The following is a 15,644-nucleotide window of genomic DNA, read 5'->3' as shown; positions in this document are numbered from 1 at the left end:
ACACACTAGGGGCAATTTACAAACCTGTCCATCTTTAGGATGTGGGAGGAAGCCAGAGCACCCAGAGAAATTCCTCGCAGTGATAGGGAGAATGTGTAAACTGCACACAGACAGCACCCGACCCGAGGTCAGGATCGAACCTGTGTCTCTGGCACTGTGAGGCAGCAGCTCTACCAGCAGCGCCACTGTGACACCTCCAGTGAATCTCTAAATCTTCTCTACTGATAGGCTGGAGAGGGCACGGAGAAGGACCTGAATTGCATGCAGTTCTCCTGCTGACCAATATATTTGATAATTCTGAAGTATAGCCTCCTTGCTCTTGTTTTCAAATCTAATATCTTGCATGTCTTCTTAGTCCTGTTATCTACCTGCACTACCACCTTCAAGATCTATGGACTTGTATCTAGCAAGGTTCCTTTGTTCTCCAATACTCAATAGGGCTGTATCATTCATGGTAAATATCCTAACCTTATCAGTAGTCCTAAAATGCATCAGCATTTTATCAGGATGCAACACAGCGCTCCATCCAAGACCGCATGAAATTGTGGAAGCAGCCCAGACTATCACACAAACCGACCTCCCTTCCATTGACTCCATCTACACTTCACGCTGCATCGGCAAGGCCACCAGCATAATCAAGGACAAGACTCACCCCGGACACCCCCTCTTCCCCTCTCTCCCATCAGGCAAGAGGTACAGAAGTGTGAAAATGCACACCTCCAGATTCAGGAACATTTTCTTCCCAGCTGTTATCAGGCAACTGAACCATTCTATCACCAACTAGAGAGCAGACCATCTACCTCATTGGAGACCCTCGGACTCTCTTTAATCGGACTTTACTAGACTATCTTGCACTAAATGTTACTCCCTTTATCTGCACACTATGGACGGCTCGATTGTAATAACATTTCGTCTTTCTGCTGACTGGATAGCACGCAACAACAAGCTTTTCGCTGTACCTCACATGACAATAAACTAAACCAAACTCCTGACATTTGTCTGGATTAAACTCCATCTGCCATTTCTCAGTCCATTTTACTAACACATTGTTATCACTCTGAAAGGCTAAAACGTTCTTCCACACTGTCAACAATTCCACCAATGTTCATGTCGTCACATATCAAGAGCTTTTAACTATATACTCTTGCAAAATCAATCGGATGGCCATTTGGCAAGGGAAACTGCAAGGGAGTGCCACTGCTTCTGTGGAGAACAGGTTGGTTACAAGCCAACTCTGCTGCAACTATTTTATAGCTGATCTGCAGGAAGAGAATGGAAAAGTGCCCAGCAGCTGTGTCTTGATGAATTCTGATTGAGGCCATATAAATGTTTAGATTTTCACAAAACAGATTTTAAGGACTTGTTTTTACAACGATGATCAACCCTGTACAAAGTATTAGTCTCAAAACATTGAACATTTACTACTCTACTGGCAGCCACCACTGTCCTCTTGATACTTGGATGTTTTGACAAAAGGTTATTAATTAACGGAAGTACAACATAAATTCAAAAAGCTGGAGTAATTCAGCGGGACGGGCAGCATCTCTGGAGAGAAGGAATGGGCGACGTTGTGGGTCAAGACCCTTCTTCTGTTACTCTGCCTTCGCCCGTGACACTTTCAGCCCCAATGTATATTGGGAAAGTTAAAATCATCTATTATGCCCCAGAAGAGATCCCAATGGTCCAAACATCAATCCAAAGTGTTTGCAAGGGCTGGCAGCAAGCAAATTGAATCATAGTGTAAAAACCATGAAATTGCTGGAGTAACGCTGCATCTCTGGAGAACATGGATGCTTCGGGTCGGGACCAGAACTTCCTTCTTCAATCGTAGTATCGGACAGTCACGCTTAGCATGGCCAAGCTTAGGTGAGACCTAGGATCATCATATACAAACAGAATCCTTATGCACTGGATAGCACACCAACTAAGCTTCCCACTGTATCTTAGTATATGTGACAATAATAAACTAATATCAATACCAAAGTTGCACAGTGAGCTTCTCAGCATTCCATTACTGCTCCTGTTACACAGATGATCAATTTCCAGGCAGATTATTTTCTTCATTAATTGTAATAATTAAACAGTTCACTTGACATCTGTCTACCCACCCTCGAGACATAATGTGTATGAACTTCAATATGTAAAACTCCAGAAAATGTGCTCTGACCCCCTCAGTGTATGATCCCTTAAATGAGGCAGATTAGGGGGAAGATTATGAGGAAGCCTTGTAAAATATCCAATGAATAAGAACCATGTCAAAGTGGATCACTTCCCTATATGTCTGGGACCATATCTCTGAGGATAGACACGAAGGTCAAAATTTACCACTGCATTGAATGTCTTGGCCAAGCCTTCAGCTGCCAGCAGAAAACTGTACTCAAAAACTAATACATCAAACACAGTACCACCCAGAGTCAAGTCTATGGAGCTGCAGATGTTCCTGCCTCAAAGACACAGACAACTTAGTGAACATTTCAAAGCAGCAAAGCAGTTATCGCCAATTCCTTCAAATTCACTGACAAGCTAGGTGAACCAATGTCAGTATCTGCTTCCAGGTCAACATCCTCAACACATGCTCAACCAATTTCTAAACCTTCGCATTCTCTTCACGGCTCACTTTACAACGTTGCTTTGGAACTTCAGCAAACTTGGGCATGTTGCATCTAAAATCATTAATATGAATTGTGAATCGATGTAGGCAAAGTACAAATGTCTGCTGCACCCAACCAGCTAGCCAACCTGACAACAACCATTTGTGTACGTAGCCCAGATCATCACGCAAACCATCCACACTTTCAATGTCTCCTCCTACACTTCAAGCTGTCTTGGCAAGGCCACCAGCATAATCAATGACCAGTCTCACCACAGTCACTCCTTCATCTCCCCTCTCCCATCAGGCAAGATGTGTAGAAGTTTGAGAACGCATACCTCCAGATTCAGCGGCAGTTTCTTCCCAGCTATTATCGAGCAACTGAACCATCCTCTCGCCAGCTAGAGTGCAGTCCTGACCTCCCATCTACCTCATTTGAGACCTTTGAACCATCTTCCATCGGACTTTAATTTGCACTAAATGTTGCACCCTTTTTCCTTTACCTGTAGACGGCTTGATTGTTACCTTGTATAGTCTTTTCTTTGATTGGATAGCATGCTACAAAAGCTTTTCACTGTACCTTGGTACACATGACATTAATAAACTAAACTTGTGTTTTGGAATTATTTCTCTACATCCCCGTATTACCTTTAACCTCATTGGCTCTCATTTAGTAACATATCCTTAACCAGATATCTTATCAAGCAGTTTTTACAACTCCAGATGTGCCATAACCACCAGCTCCAACTAATCTATCTACCACAATCTGCTACAGAATGCCAACTTGTGTATAGTAATTTTATTAGGTTACTATACCTTCGAGCGATCCTTCTGCCATTTTCCCTGGTTTCTGCTCAACTTCTTTGTTGGAAGCTTGTTGTACTGTTTCCCTCTGCTCTTTAGTCTGTTGCATAGTATGTGTCTTCCACAGCTTTCGGAGCTCCTCCACCTCAACATCAGAATCCCGAGCAGATTCCTCCCCTGATTTTCTCATTTCATCATTGCTCTCTTTCTCGCTCACTTCTGCGGAATCCAAAGCAAGTGCAGTTTGAGTTATGCTGCCTGCTGCTTTCAACTCATCAGCTTCAGCATCCTTGTGCTCATCACTGGTCACATTATGACTATGATTGGAAGGCTGCTCACCCTCACTTCGATGTGCCTCCAAACCTTCAGCGCATTCGTCATTTAGAGATTGTTCAACAGTTTGACTTTCATTTCCCTTTATTTCAACGGGTTTGTTAACCGGAATGTCATCTGTCTGAGCCAATATTTTTTCATTAGCTTCTAATATCGCCACAGACGAAGGCAAGAGACATCCTTCCACGCTAGACTGGGTTATTGTTTGCACAGATTCCAAGGAAGCTCCTGATGATTTATTTTGCCTTGGCTCATCAGAAGACACCAGCTCCTCCCGAATAGGGGAGAGTTCTGATTCAGTGAATACTTCTTCAGACAAGGATTCCTCTGTGCTTCGTGGTGCTGTGCTGGTGCTGTCATTCCCTGTATCTCGCAATTTGGAGTCAACCTCTTCTGTATTACTCCTTGTTCTTCGGTTTAACTGTTGAACATCTTTGATTGATACAGAATATTTTAGTTCTCTATTTTGGAAAGAAAAAGAAAGTTAACTATAAATTTCTGTACTTAAAACTATTCAGCTCTGAACTACCAAATTCGAGTCCAACAAAAATATCTTTAGCTTATTTTCTGATTCACATTTGTGAAAAAAAACCATACAAACCAACTTAGTGAGATGACAATCTATTCTGGTCATCAACGGTATTCCAAATAGATATACAACTTCCCAATTTTAATTTGCATTCACATTTTAAAAAGAGTACACTATCCGTGTACCCAAAACAACAACTGCAAAGCAGCCAATTTCCCCCCTAAAATGTGCCATTACTTTCACCTTAAGGAGGAAGGTATTTCAAATAATTTTTCAGTACTCCGGTAATATTGACCAATCCCTGGATTGACATGACCTCAACATTGTTGTTCTAAGCCATCTCAATGCAGTGGTCATTTGTAGAATTCATGGAGCAATTTAGGATTCCAGTAACCAGATTAATAATGGAACAAATAAAAAGATCTAAAATGTCACAGTAGAAACTTGAAAATATCGTAGAATATTGCCGGAAAGATGAGAATATTGTAGGATATTGCCGGAAAGCTTTCTCTTATATTCACATTTCAGAAAAAACATCTAATACACAACATTTTAAATCTGGTAAATTCCTCTCGTCAATCTATGTATCTCAAAGGGCATCAACGAAAACTCAGCAATTTATTCAGCTACCAATGCACAATGTTAATGCATGCATGGAGGAACTCCAACACTGAGATATATACAGAAAATGCTAGACCACTCAGCAGATTCTTCATGGACTTAAAATGTTAATATTTCGTCTTTTCATTGAAGTTGTCAACTTGCTGCGTGTTTCCCAAGTTTTCTGTTTTATTCTGTGTTTATATTTCAGATTTTCCCTTTGTATCTGCAGATGTTCATTTTCCTATATCCTGAGTTTCGATTAGCATGAGCATACAGGGGACATAAAATTTCATGCAAGCTAGTGCAATTAATATAGATAGGCATAGTGGTGGGCCGATTGGCCTGTTTATGTGTTGCAAAACTCTGACAAAAAGGTTAAAAAAATTGACCCATATTTTCTGCAACTGAAGAGAATGTGAACTGTCCTCATTTAAAAGTGACGGGCGTGACAGGATAGATCGTGACAGTTTGGTTCCCAGATTGTAAAATATAGAAATAAGGATCGTTATCGCCTTTCAGAATAAAAATGAGGGTGAATATCTTCAAGTGGATTATGAATCTTTATAGCTACCTGCACTATACACATTGCCTCAAAATGAAGTCAATAGTTTTTGCTTTTAGAACATATCCGTAGCTTCATGATCACCATTGTCAATACCAACCTCTTATTCCCCACATATCTGATTAAATGCATTTAAATTCCACAATTGCCCTGGTGAAATTTGGATGCGTCTCTGAATCGGTTGTCCAGGCCTTTGGATTACTGCTGGTTCCTATCTTATCCTAAATATTATGTTTACAGGCCTGTTATGCTACTGCAAGTAAGAATTTCATTGTTCGGTTATCAGTACATATGACAATTAAACATTCTTGACTCCTGATATCAAAGCCATTAAAAAAATATTCTGGTTAATTTATTTTAAGTCCAGAAAGATTTCCATTGTAACAAGCAGTTCAATTTCCCGATGATCCAATGCTTGGCTTTCGTACAGAAAGTGAACAAGCTCTATCTATTAATAGTAATGTTTTCCTTTACATTTAAATTACACAAGCTATTTAAAGCATTTCATTCCTAGTAGCTAAATTGGAGAACAAGGGTATTTAAGTTTTACGAACCCAATTTATTTTCTTGCAATGTTGCAAAAAAATATTATAGTAGTTTTTTTTTTAAATAACAAAGGTGCACATTTGACATTTTACAATTCAAAAGTTAACCTAATTAACATATTTAAAGAAAATTGGATTAAAATGCTTGCGAGAGGCATTTTCAGTAAGTCCACAATTAGGTAAATGGTAAATTTTAAAATAAAATGAATATACAGGAGCACTCTTGGCAATGTTACATCTAAATATGGCAAACTATAAAAGGAGTAATAAATCAGATTGCCTGTAATTTCATTTGTTACAGCCACTTTCTTTAACAATAACACATTATTAGTGATTTGTCGTCTGAAGAAGGGTCTCGACCCAAAGCGTCACCCATTCCTTCTATCCAGAGATGCTGCCTGACCGGCTGAGTTACTCCAACATTTTGTGTCTATCTTTAGTATTTTGTTACGATAGATGAATCTACAGTATCTGGGTATCTTACTGCTCATTGTAAAGGTGTAATACAGCCACTGCCTTTACTTTATTTACCCATGCAGCATCCATTGTCCATGAACTGACGAATAAATTGTCTGACTGATAGCTGATTATCAAGACGGTGTCACATTAAACATATCATTTAATAATACACCATTGAATAAACACAAAGCTTCCAAAACAAGCCAAGCTTCAGCTACTTAAATTTGTAAAATCTAATTAAACAGTTTTATTATTGTGCCATTTTAAACAAAATGTGCTAGTCCAGCCCTGGTAATGGTAAACAAGAAGTGACTGAATTGCAAAAATCTCAGATTCTTGCAGGATAGGAAATCTGCCGGATCTGGCCGAAATTTGATCGAAAGTCTCCCTATTCAATGGTTGCTCTTGATTTTCAGCCATTTATTGTATATTTACTTGTCTTGTTTGTCCTCAGATTAAATCATACTTCTCCAGACTGAATTCTCCAGACGTACCATTTTTGTTCCCAGTGACCAAATAATACGATACAAAACATTTACTATCTTGACTCTTGTATTTGTCTAAATCATAGGAAAACACTAAAAGCGCATCCTGTGAAAATCCCAATGTAAAAGGCCTTCTAGTCATTAAAATACATCTGTCTACTATAACCAATGCCTGATGTCTTGGATCAATCTCAAAAGTTATATCCCACTTTCCACTTTAAAGAAAATCAAGGACCATCAGTGTTCTTGGATATTAAGGAGTACGGCATTTTTTTGACAATGGTGGGTCACTATTGGTAGGGCATTTGATGTAGCCTACATCGGTTAGCAAGCCATTTGACAAGAATCTAATCACAGGATCTAATAGAATATACCAAGTTGGATCTACAAATGACCCAGCAAGAGATGGCATTGAATAAAATAGATATGTTTTAGTGACTAGAAGGATGATTACAGTGACACTTCACTAAGCTCAGGGCTATATCTCAAGTTTTGCATGGTATACACAAGTAAATACATATACAAGCAGATTTGAATAAGTGCAGAAGATGTGAATAAAATATTTACAGGTAGAGAGCAAAACACTCAAATAAATCAAAACCAGAAATCTATGAGGTAGAATCTTGTTTGCTCTCTGCAAATGCAAGGCAAAATATAATGAATGGTAGAAAACATAAATGAACAGAAGGATATTTGGAACACATGCCACAGACACAAAGAGTCATCGAGTCATACAGCATGGAAAAAGTCCCTTCATCCCAACTTGCCCATGAGGACTAAAAAGCCCCAACTACACTAGTCCCACCTGGCCCACATCCATCTAAATATTTCCTATCCATAGGACAAAACTCTTAATAGATAACTGTGATTAACAAGCCGGACCTGATATTTTCCTTAATTGGCGAAGGACATCTTAGAACTGTATAAAACACAATGCACGTCTCATTTAGACCAGTTCTCAGTTCTGGCCACATTACAGGAAAAGTATAAGATCACTAGAAGAGATTTATGAACTTTTACATGGAATGGATAATTATTTAATATATTTAAGACTGACTGACCAGTATTGTTTCTTAAGAACAGAAAAGGCAGCGAGGAGATTTAATATAATTATATAAAATTATTTGTGGTAATGTTAGGAAACTCTTACTTCACTTATTAGGAGATATTTTTTGAAGAAATTAGTAAGAGATAAACTGGCAGCACACTTAAACATTTTATTTGATGAGTACTTGATGTGGAAGAAGGATCTTGTCTGAAGAATGGTTCTGACCCGAAACGTCACCTATCTGTTTTCTCCAAATATGCTGCCTGACCCGCTGAGTTACTCCAGCATTTTGTGTCTATCCTTGTTATGAATCAGCATCTGTATTTCCTTTTTATTACTTGATGCTATGTCATGTCTAGAGTTGGAATTGGCCTGGATAGCTCTTTACCAATCAGACTAGATGTGACAGACAGAATGAAATGCACTTGTGTCATAAATGTCTGAATAAACAGCTACTTTTTTTTTGATGAATAAGATGGAGAAGTGCTCTTGGCTACAATTTACAGATTTTAATTAGTCACCTTCACTGTGAACTCTAATATGTTACAAAATGCTGCATTAACTAGTTGTTAACAGATACCAAATGTTGGATCTTACGGAGGTAAAGATTCTTTGATTTTACTATCCAACACGTCCTTGTACATAGCAGCTGAAAGGATCTCGTCCATGGGACACATGATGCCATATTCCTCGCAGCCAAGTTCTTTTACTAAACGATCATGCTTGTGAGGATCGAACATAATGTTGTTGGGAGTCACAAGGAGGACACCAGTGACTGCTCCCTGTAACGAGAAAGACATGGAATCACATGTTTAAAATCACCTGGTTTGCATTATCTTCTGACCTCAATGTAAATAAGAGATTTACTACTCCATTGTTCCAGTGTATGTATCCTCATCCATCTTACTGAAACATCAAGTCCCCTCAGTTTCGAGCACTCACATGTCTAGTTAGCAGTTGACAGCTCGAGCCCCATACGTATGTAAAGTGTGCTAATAATGTAAGGTTGGTCTTCCAATGATATTGGGATGGTGCCATTCTTTGGAAAGAACAATAACATTTTTCTGTTCAGATGGAAAATGAACCTGTGGTTCGACTCACCCAAGCGGATTTGCACCAAAACATACTGCATAAAAAATAAAACAGATCTCTGACATTGAGAGATATCCAAAAACTATTAACATATAATAGCAAATGATTAAAAATACAAGTTAAAAAAAGAAAATATTGAAGTTAATTAATTTAACAATCAACCTTCACCTCCAAACCATCAGGCTTGCATTCATATTGAAATCTATGCTGTCTCCTATCCCACAGCTGCTCTTCGACTCTTGCGCTCCAGTGTCTGTGTGGAAGTTGAGACTTGTTTCCGACTCCAGCCAACAAAATCCCACTGTTATTTGTGGAATGTAGAACAACTATCTGACTTTCCAACACTACTATGACATTTCAGTGTTAGACATTAACATACAAGTGGAAGTAATGTTAACATGTCAGGTAGCATCCTGCAACTGCTTAATTGGGGAATTGTGCAATATGGCAAGAGGAAACCTAAAGTGCTTAACTTTCTTAAATCGATTTGAAGGTCCATGAATAGAAATGATGAAGTTATAATGATAAAGATTCCATAAGAAAATGTTTAATTCTAAAAACACACAAGGGTTATTGATATAATCAGAAAGTTCATTTCAGTTCAGTGGATAAACATTTTTGTGAAGCAACGCATTTTGTCAGGAAGTGTGACATTTATAAATAGCCCAGTGATACAGTTTGCTGCACAACAATGCTTGCGATCGCTGGAAGTCAATCATCCATGTCCCTCGGTTTTGCAGCAGAAATTTCTCAAGGCAACGTCCTAAACCTAACCATCTCCAGCTGCTTCATCAATGACCTTCTTTCCTTCCCAAATAAATTCAAAGGACAGGATACTGAGTCATGATTGGTCTATTCAATTAAGTTCACAACTCCTGAGCAAATGAACATAAAGTGCTGGAGTAACTCAGCGGGTCAAGCAGCATTTCTGGAGCGCATGGATAGATGATTTCAGTTCGAGGAGTCCTATCCATGTCCTCCAGGGCGACTGCCTGATCCATTGAGTTACTCCAGTACTTTGTATTCTGCACAATATTCCAACATCTGCATCTCTTGAGGCAGAGTCCATGTCCGCATGCTGCATGGCAAAGACAATATTCATGCATTGGCTGTTAAGATATAATATTTGTGCCACCAAAATGCCAGGCAATGACGATCTCTAACAAGAAAAGTCTAACCATCTATCCTTGATGTTGAATAGTATTAATATTGACCAGTATATTGATCCTGCATAGTCACCATTTATCTGAAACTCAAATGGATCAATCTGCTAAAAACTGTGGGTACAAGGGGAGATCAGATGTTGGGAATCCAGCAGTGAGGGACTTGCTACTTGATTCCCTAAAAAATACAAGGCACAAATCATGAGGTGATGGAATGCTCATAACTTGCCTGGATGAGTGCAGTTCCAATTGTATTCAAGAACCACAATCCACCAATTTAAACATACCTTCTTTCCACCACTAGCACACAGTGGTTGCAATACGGATCATCAACAAAATGCATAGCAGTTACCTGCCGTTGCTCTGACAGTACCTCTAAACCTTTTGAGGTACAAGAGCTGTAGATGCACGGATCCAGTATGACCCATACACGCCCACTACATCACATATCTTCCGATTAGGAAAACCTATTGCTGTTCCTTCATCAATCATGAATCTACCTCCAGGATCTCCCTCCTCAACAGATTTATGGGAGTACCTTCACCAGAAGAATTGAAACAGTTTAAGAAGCTGGCTCACTACCATCTTCTCAACAGCAATTATGGATAGGCAGTAAGCGTTGGCCTTGCCAGCAATATCGCGAGCTGAAAAATTCATAACAAAAATAGAACCAGATGTAAATATGTTTGAAGATATGAGCAAAAAGAACATAAGGTTCATTCACTTCTCAAGGGAGAACTCAATAATATAAGAAATAGGTGTTGGAGTAGCCTCCTGGCCCTTCAAGACTCCTTTATCAATCATCAAGATTATTCTGATCTATTGGGGTGTCATTTTTCAGCACCATCACCATGTCTATTGTTTCCATTAACATCCAGAAATCTATTAATCATTGTTCTGAATGAACTTGTTCTGACAGCCCAGTCAGGTAGAGAACTCCTCAGATTCACCACCATTCAGGTGAAGATATTTTTCTTCATCCGAGTTCTAAATGTACTTTCCCTTATTCCCAAACAGTGCCTGCTGGCTCCAGACTCCTCGGTCAGGGGAAACATTCTCCCTGCATCAGGCCTGTCAAGCTCATAGTGAATTTAAGTTTTGATGAAAAGTTCTTTCATTCTTCTAAACCATGCAGAATATAATTACAACACAAACCCTCTAATTCTAAATTTAATTAGGTGATTCATCGCTATACTCTCTCCAAGGCATGCATATACTTTTGTTGGTAAGGAGATTAAACTTTACTTTATATTCCAGGTGCAGTCTCACTGAGACTCTATACAAATGAAAGAAGACACCATTATCTTTCAAGCAAACCCTTTTGATTGCTTCATGTACTGACACGTTGATCTTCAGTGACTCGTGCACAAGCACATCCAGGGCCTCTTGAATCTTAACACCACTAACTCGCCGTAACAAATACTCTACTTTTCCACACATTTTCTCCAATGTAATATTCCTTCTACCACCCCTTTCTGCCTTCTGCAAAAACAGCGCTCTCTGCAAATCTTTCCTTAAATCATCCCTTCCCACTCAAAACACTCCCTCCATAGGTACTTTCACCTGCAACCGCAGGAGATGTAACACTTGTCCCTATACCTCTTCCCTCGGCTCCATCCAGGGACTTCAGCTGTCCTTCCAGGTGAGACAGAACCTCCTCTAACTTCATCTATCGCATCCAGTGTTCCCGATGTTGCATCCTATAAACCATGCACCTCCTGTAACCTCATCTTCTGCATCCGATGTTCCCAATGTGGCCTCCTGTTCATCAGCAAGACCATGCGTAGACTCGGAGTCCATTACGCTGAACACTTCTACTTGGTCTACCAAGACCTAGTGGATCTCCTGGTTCCTAACCATTTTAACTCCCTTTCCTATTCCCATACTGACCTTTTTGTCCTGAGCCTCCTCCATTACCAGAGTGAGACCACAAGCAAACTTGAAGAGTAGCGCCTCATATTCCACTTGGTAGCTTACAACCCAATGGTATGAGCACTGAATTCTCCAATTTTAGGTAACTTCTAACAACCCTTTTCTAACCCCCCCCCCCCTCCCTTCCCTAAGATCCCACCTATTTCTCCCATCCCCTTCCCCCACTTCATTCATTCCTTTCTTTGGCTTCACAATTCGCAACTCTTCAATCCTGTCGCACACATTCTGCTTTTATCTCTGGCCTTCATTCCAACCATCTGCCTTTCAAAACCCACTCTCCCTCACCTGTGTCCACTACTACCTCACACGCTTTGCCTTGCCTCTCCTCACTTCCAGCTCACCCCCCCCCCCAACCCAGCTCCTCCCCCCCCACCCCCCAACCTACAATCAGTCTGAAGAAGGATCTCAACAAGGAAACATCAACCATTCATGTTCTCCAGCGATGCTGGAGTTACTTTTGTGTCTTTTTGTAAACAATAACAGCTCACTGATGCTTTCCAGATAGACACAAAAAGCTGGAGAAACTCAGGTCAGATAGCATCTCTGGAGAACAGGAATAGGTGATGGGTCAGGTTGAGACCCTTCTTCAGATTGAAGGTCAAGGGAAAGGGAAACAAGAGATATAGTCAGTGATATAGAGAGATATATAACCAATGAATGAAAGATATGCAAAAAGTAACGACGATAAAGGAAACAAGCCATTGTTAGCTTTGGGCTAGGTGAAAACGTGTTACAGACAAAGAGACTCAACAAGACGATTTTGAAGCTAGAGCGACTTGGGTGGGGTAGGGATGGAGAGAGGGGATGCAAGGGTTACTTGAAGTTAGAGAAATCAATTATCATACAGCAGGGTTGTAAGCAGCCCAAGCGAAATATGAGGTGCTTTTCCTCCAATTTGCATTTGGCTTCACATATGGTGTTTGGTAGGAGTTTATAAAAAGCAATTCAGACTATTTCCTTGATCAATAGATTACTGGAGCAAATCTGAGTGAAGGTCATTTTAGATTGTTTTGTATAGGATAGAATTCTTGGCCCATATCCTCCTGGGTCGGATTGCTGGTACTCCTGGGGACTGATAAAACTGTTTGACAATGGAATGGGAAATTGAGTGAACATTTAGAAGGGAGTATATCAGAACTGGAAATAGGCTGAAAAGTGAGAGAACATAATGCCGATCTAAACTAATCCCTTTATCTCTGAATCCCTGCCTGTTCATGCATCTCTCTGAATGTCTCTTAAACAATGCTATTATATATGTTTCCAGGCACCTACCACACTCTATGCAAAAAATAGTTGCCTCGCAATTTTTTTTAATTTTCACCCTCATACCTTACACTTATGCCCTCCAGAATTTGACATATACTCCTTGGGGAAAAATAATCTTACTATCTACCCACTTTCATAACTTTATACTCTTCTATCAGGCCACCCCTCATCTACCGAAGCCCCAGAAAAAACAATTCAGGTTTGTCCACGAGTTCCCGATAGCAAATACTTTCTAACCTAGATAACATCCTGGTGAACATCTTCTGCACCCTCATCCTTCTTGTGCTACAGCAACCATGACTGCACACAATACTCAAAATGTGGCCTAACCAAAAGTTTATGCAGCTACAACATGACGTTTTGACTCTTGTACACAATGCCCTGACTGATGACAGCAAGCATGCTGTACGCCTTCCATACGACCCATCTACTCGTGTTTTTCAATTTTCAAAATCCCTTTGGAAATCAATGCTTAGAAGAGTCCTGTATACTTTCCTGTTATATTTGACCTCCCAAAATGCACCTCACACTTATCTGGATTAAACACCATGTGCCAATTCTCTGCCAATTCTTCTTTCCAACTGATCTGCTTTAACCTTTTGCAACCTTTCTCATTATCTACAACACCACCTGTTTTTGTGTAATTTACAAACCTAGTAATCATAATCATAATAGTACTTTATTAGCCAACTATGTTTTGTAACATACGGGGAATTTGATTTGCCATACAGTCATACCAATATAGAGCAACAAGACACCCAAATCAATTTTTAACATGAACATCAACCACAGCAACTCCCCCACATTCCTCACTGTGATGGAAGACAAAAAAAGTTCAATCTACTTCCCTTCTTTGTTCTCCCGCGGTCGGGGGCCTCAAACCTTCCGTTGACGGGACGATCTTGGCTCCCGTAGCGGCAGTCGGGCCCTCCGCGTCGGGGCGATCAAGCTCCCGCATCGGGGGATCTCAGCTCCCCTGTGCCAGGCGATCGGACCCCGGGTTGGGGCCGGTCGAACCTCTTGCGACTTTGGAGCTTCCCGACATCAGTCTCTACCCGAGACTGCGAGTTCCTCGATGTTGGAAACCGCAGGCCACGGCTGGATCATCGATCCCAGTTGGTCAAATTACATTTCCAACTAGTTCATTTAGATTAGGCAGCAAGGCATTTCACAAGGTAGGCTGTTCTGGAAGATTAGATTGCATGGGATCTTTCACCAAGGAGAGTTAGCTGAATGGTTAGAAAATTGGCTTCATGGAGGAGAGGATGAAGGTGGAAGGCTGTTCTTCTGACTGGAGGCCTATGACAAGTGATGTGCTTCAGGGTTCAGTGCTGAGCCCATTGCTGTTTGTCATCTATATCAATGATTTGGATGAGGATGGACAAGGCACGATTAGCAAATTTGTAAAACACTTTAGTAGATTTTAGATAGTGAAGATGGTAAAAATTGAAGCAGGATTTTGATCTGTTGGGCAGGTGGGCTGAGGAAGGGTTGATGGAATATAATAAAGAGAAATGTGAGGTGCTGCATTTTGGGAAGCCGAACAAGGGCAGGACCCACGCAGTGAATAGTAGAGCTCTGGAAAGTGTTGTAGAGCAGAGGGATCTCGGAGCGCAGATACATAGTTCCTTGAAAGTAGTGTCACAAATAGATAGGTGGTCAAAAGGCTTTCGGCACATTGGGCTTCATCAGTCAGAACATTGAGTATAGAAGTTGGGAGGTCATGTTACAGTTATATAAGACAATGGTGAGGCCACATTCAGAGTATTGTGTTCACTATTGGTCACCATGTTATAGGAAAGACGTTGTCAAGCTGGAAAGGGTGCAGACAAGATTTATGAGGAAGTTGCCAGGACTCGAAGATCTGAGTTGTAGGTAAAGGTTGAGCAACCTAGGGCTTTATTTGTGGAACGCAGGAGGATGAGGGACGATCTGCACAAAATCAAGAGAGGGATCGGGTCTTTTGAGACATAGGTTTAAGGTGAGGGGGGGGGGAAGATGTAATAGGAACCTGAGGGGTAGCTTTCTTACACAAAGGGTGGTAGGTGTATGGAATGAGCTTCAAAGGTAGTTGAGGCAGGTATTCTCGCAATGTTTATGAAACATTTAGACACTTACATGATTAGGATAGGATAGGATAGGTTTAGAGGGATATGGGCCAAACACAGGCAGGTGGGTCTAGTCTGGATTGGACATGTTGGTTGGCATGGGCAAGTTAGGAAGAAGGCCCTGT

General features: G+C 40.5%; 1 protein-coding gene across 6 annotated transcripts in view; it reads right to left on the bottom strand.

Annotated features, from left to right (window-relative positions):
- oxr1a (oxidation resistance 1a) overlaps positions 1 to 15,644 on the bottom strand; it is a 279,319-nt gene that overhangs the window by 65,516 nt on the left and 198,159 nt on the right. For 5 of the 6 annotated variants that reach the window (XM_078397885.1, XM_078397884.1, XM_078397888.1 and 2 more), the window contains 2 exons: positions 8,556 to 8,740; positions 3,407 to 4,188 (listed from right to left, as the gene is read on the bottom strand). In XM_078397885.1, coding sequence (XP_078254011.1) covers positions 3,407 to 4,188; positions 8,556 to 8,740 — 967 coding nt within the window. The remainder of the gene's footprint in view (positions 1 to 3,406; positions 4,189 to 8,555; positions 8,741 to 15,644) is intronic. The other variant, XM_078397889.1, reaches the window with a different exon arrangement.

This window comes from Rhinoraja longicauda, chromosome 4 (genome assembly GCF_053455715.1).
Source record: "Rhinoraja longicauda isolate Sanriku21f chromosome 4, sRhiLon1.1, whole genome shotgun sequence".
In the NCBI taxonomy this organism is placed as follows: domain Eukaryota; kingdom Metazoa; phylum Chordata; class Chondrichthyes; order Rajiformes; family Arhynchobatidae; genus Rhinoraja; species Rhinoraja longicauda.
Note: the sequence above shows the minus strand (reverse complement) of the source record. Positions and strands in the feature narration are given on the sequence as shown.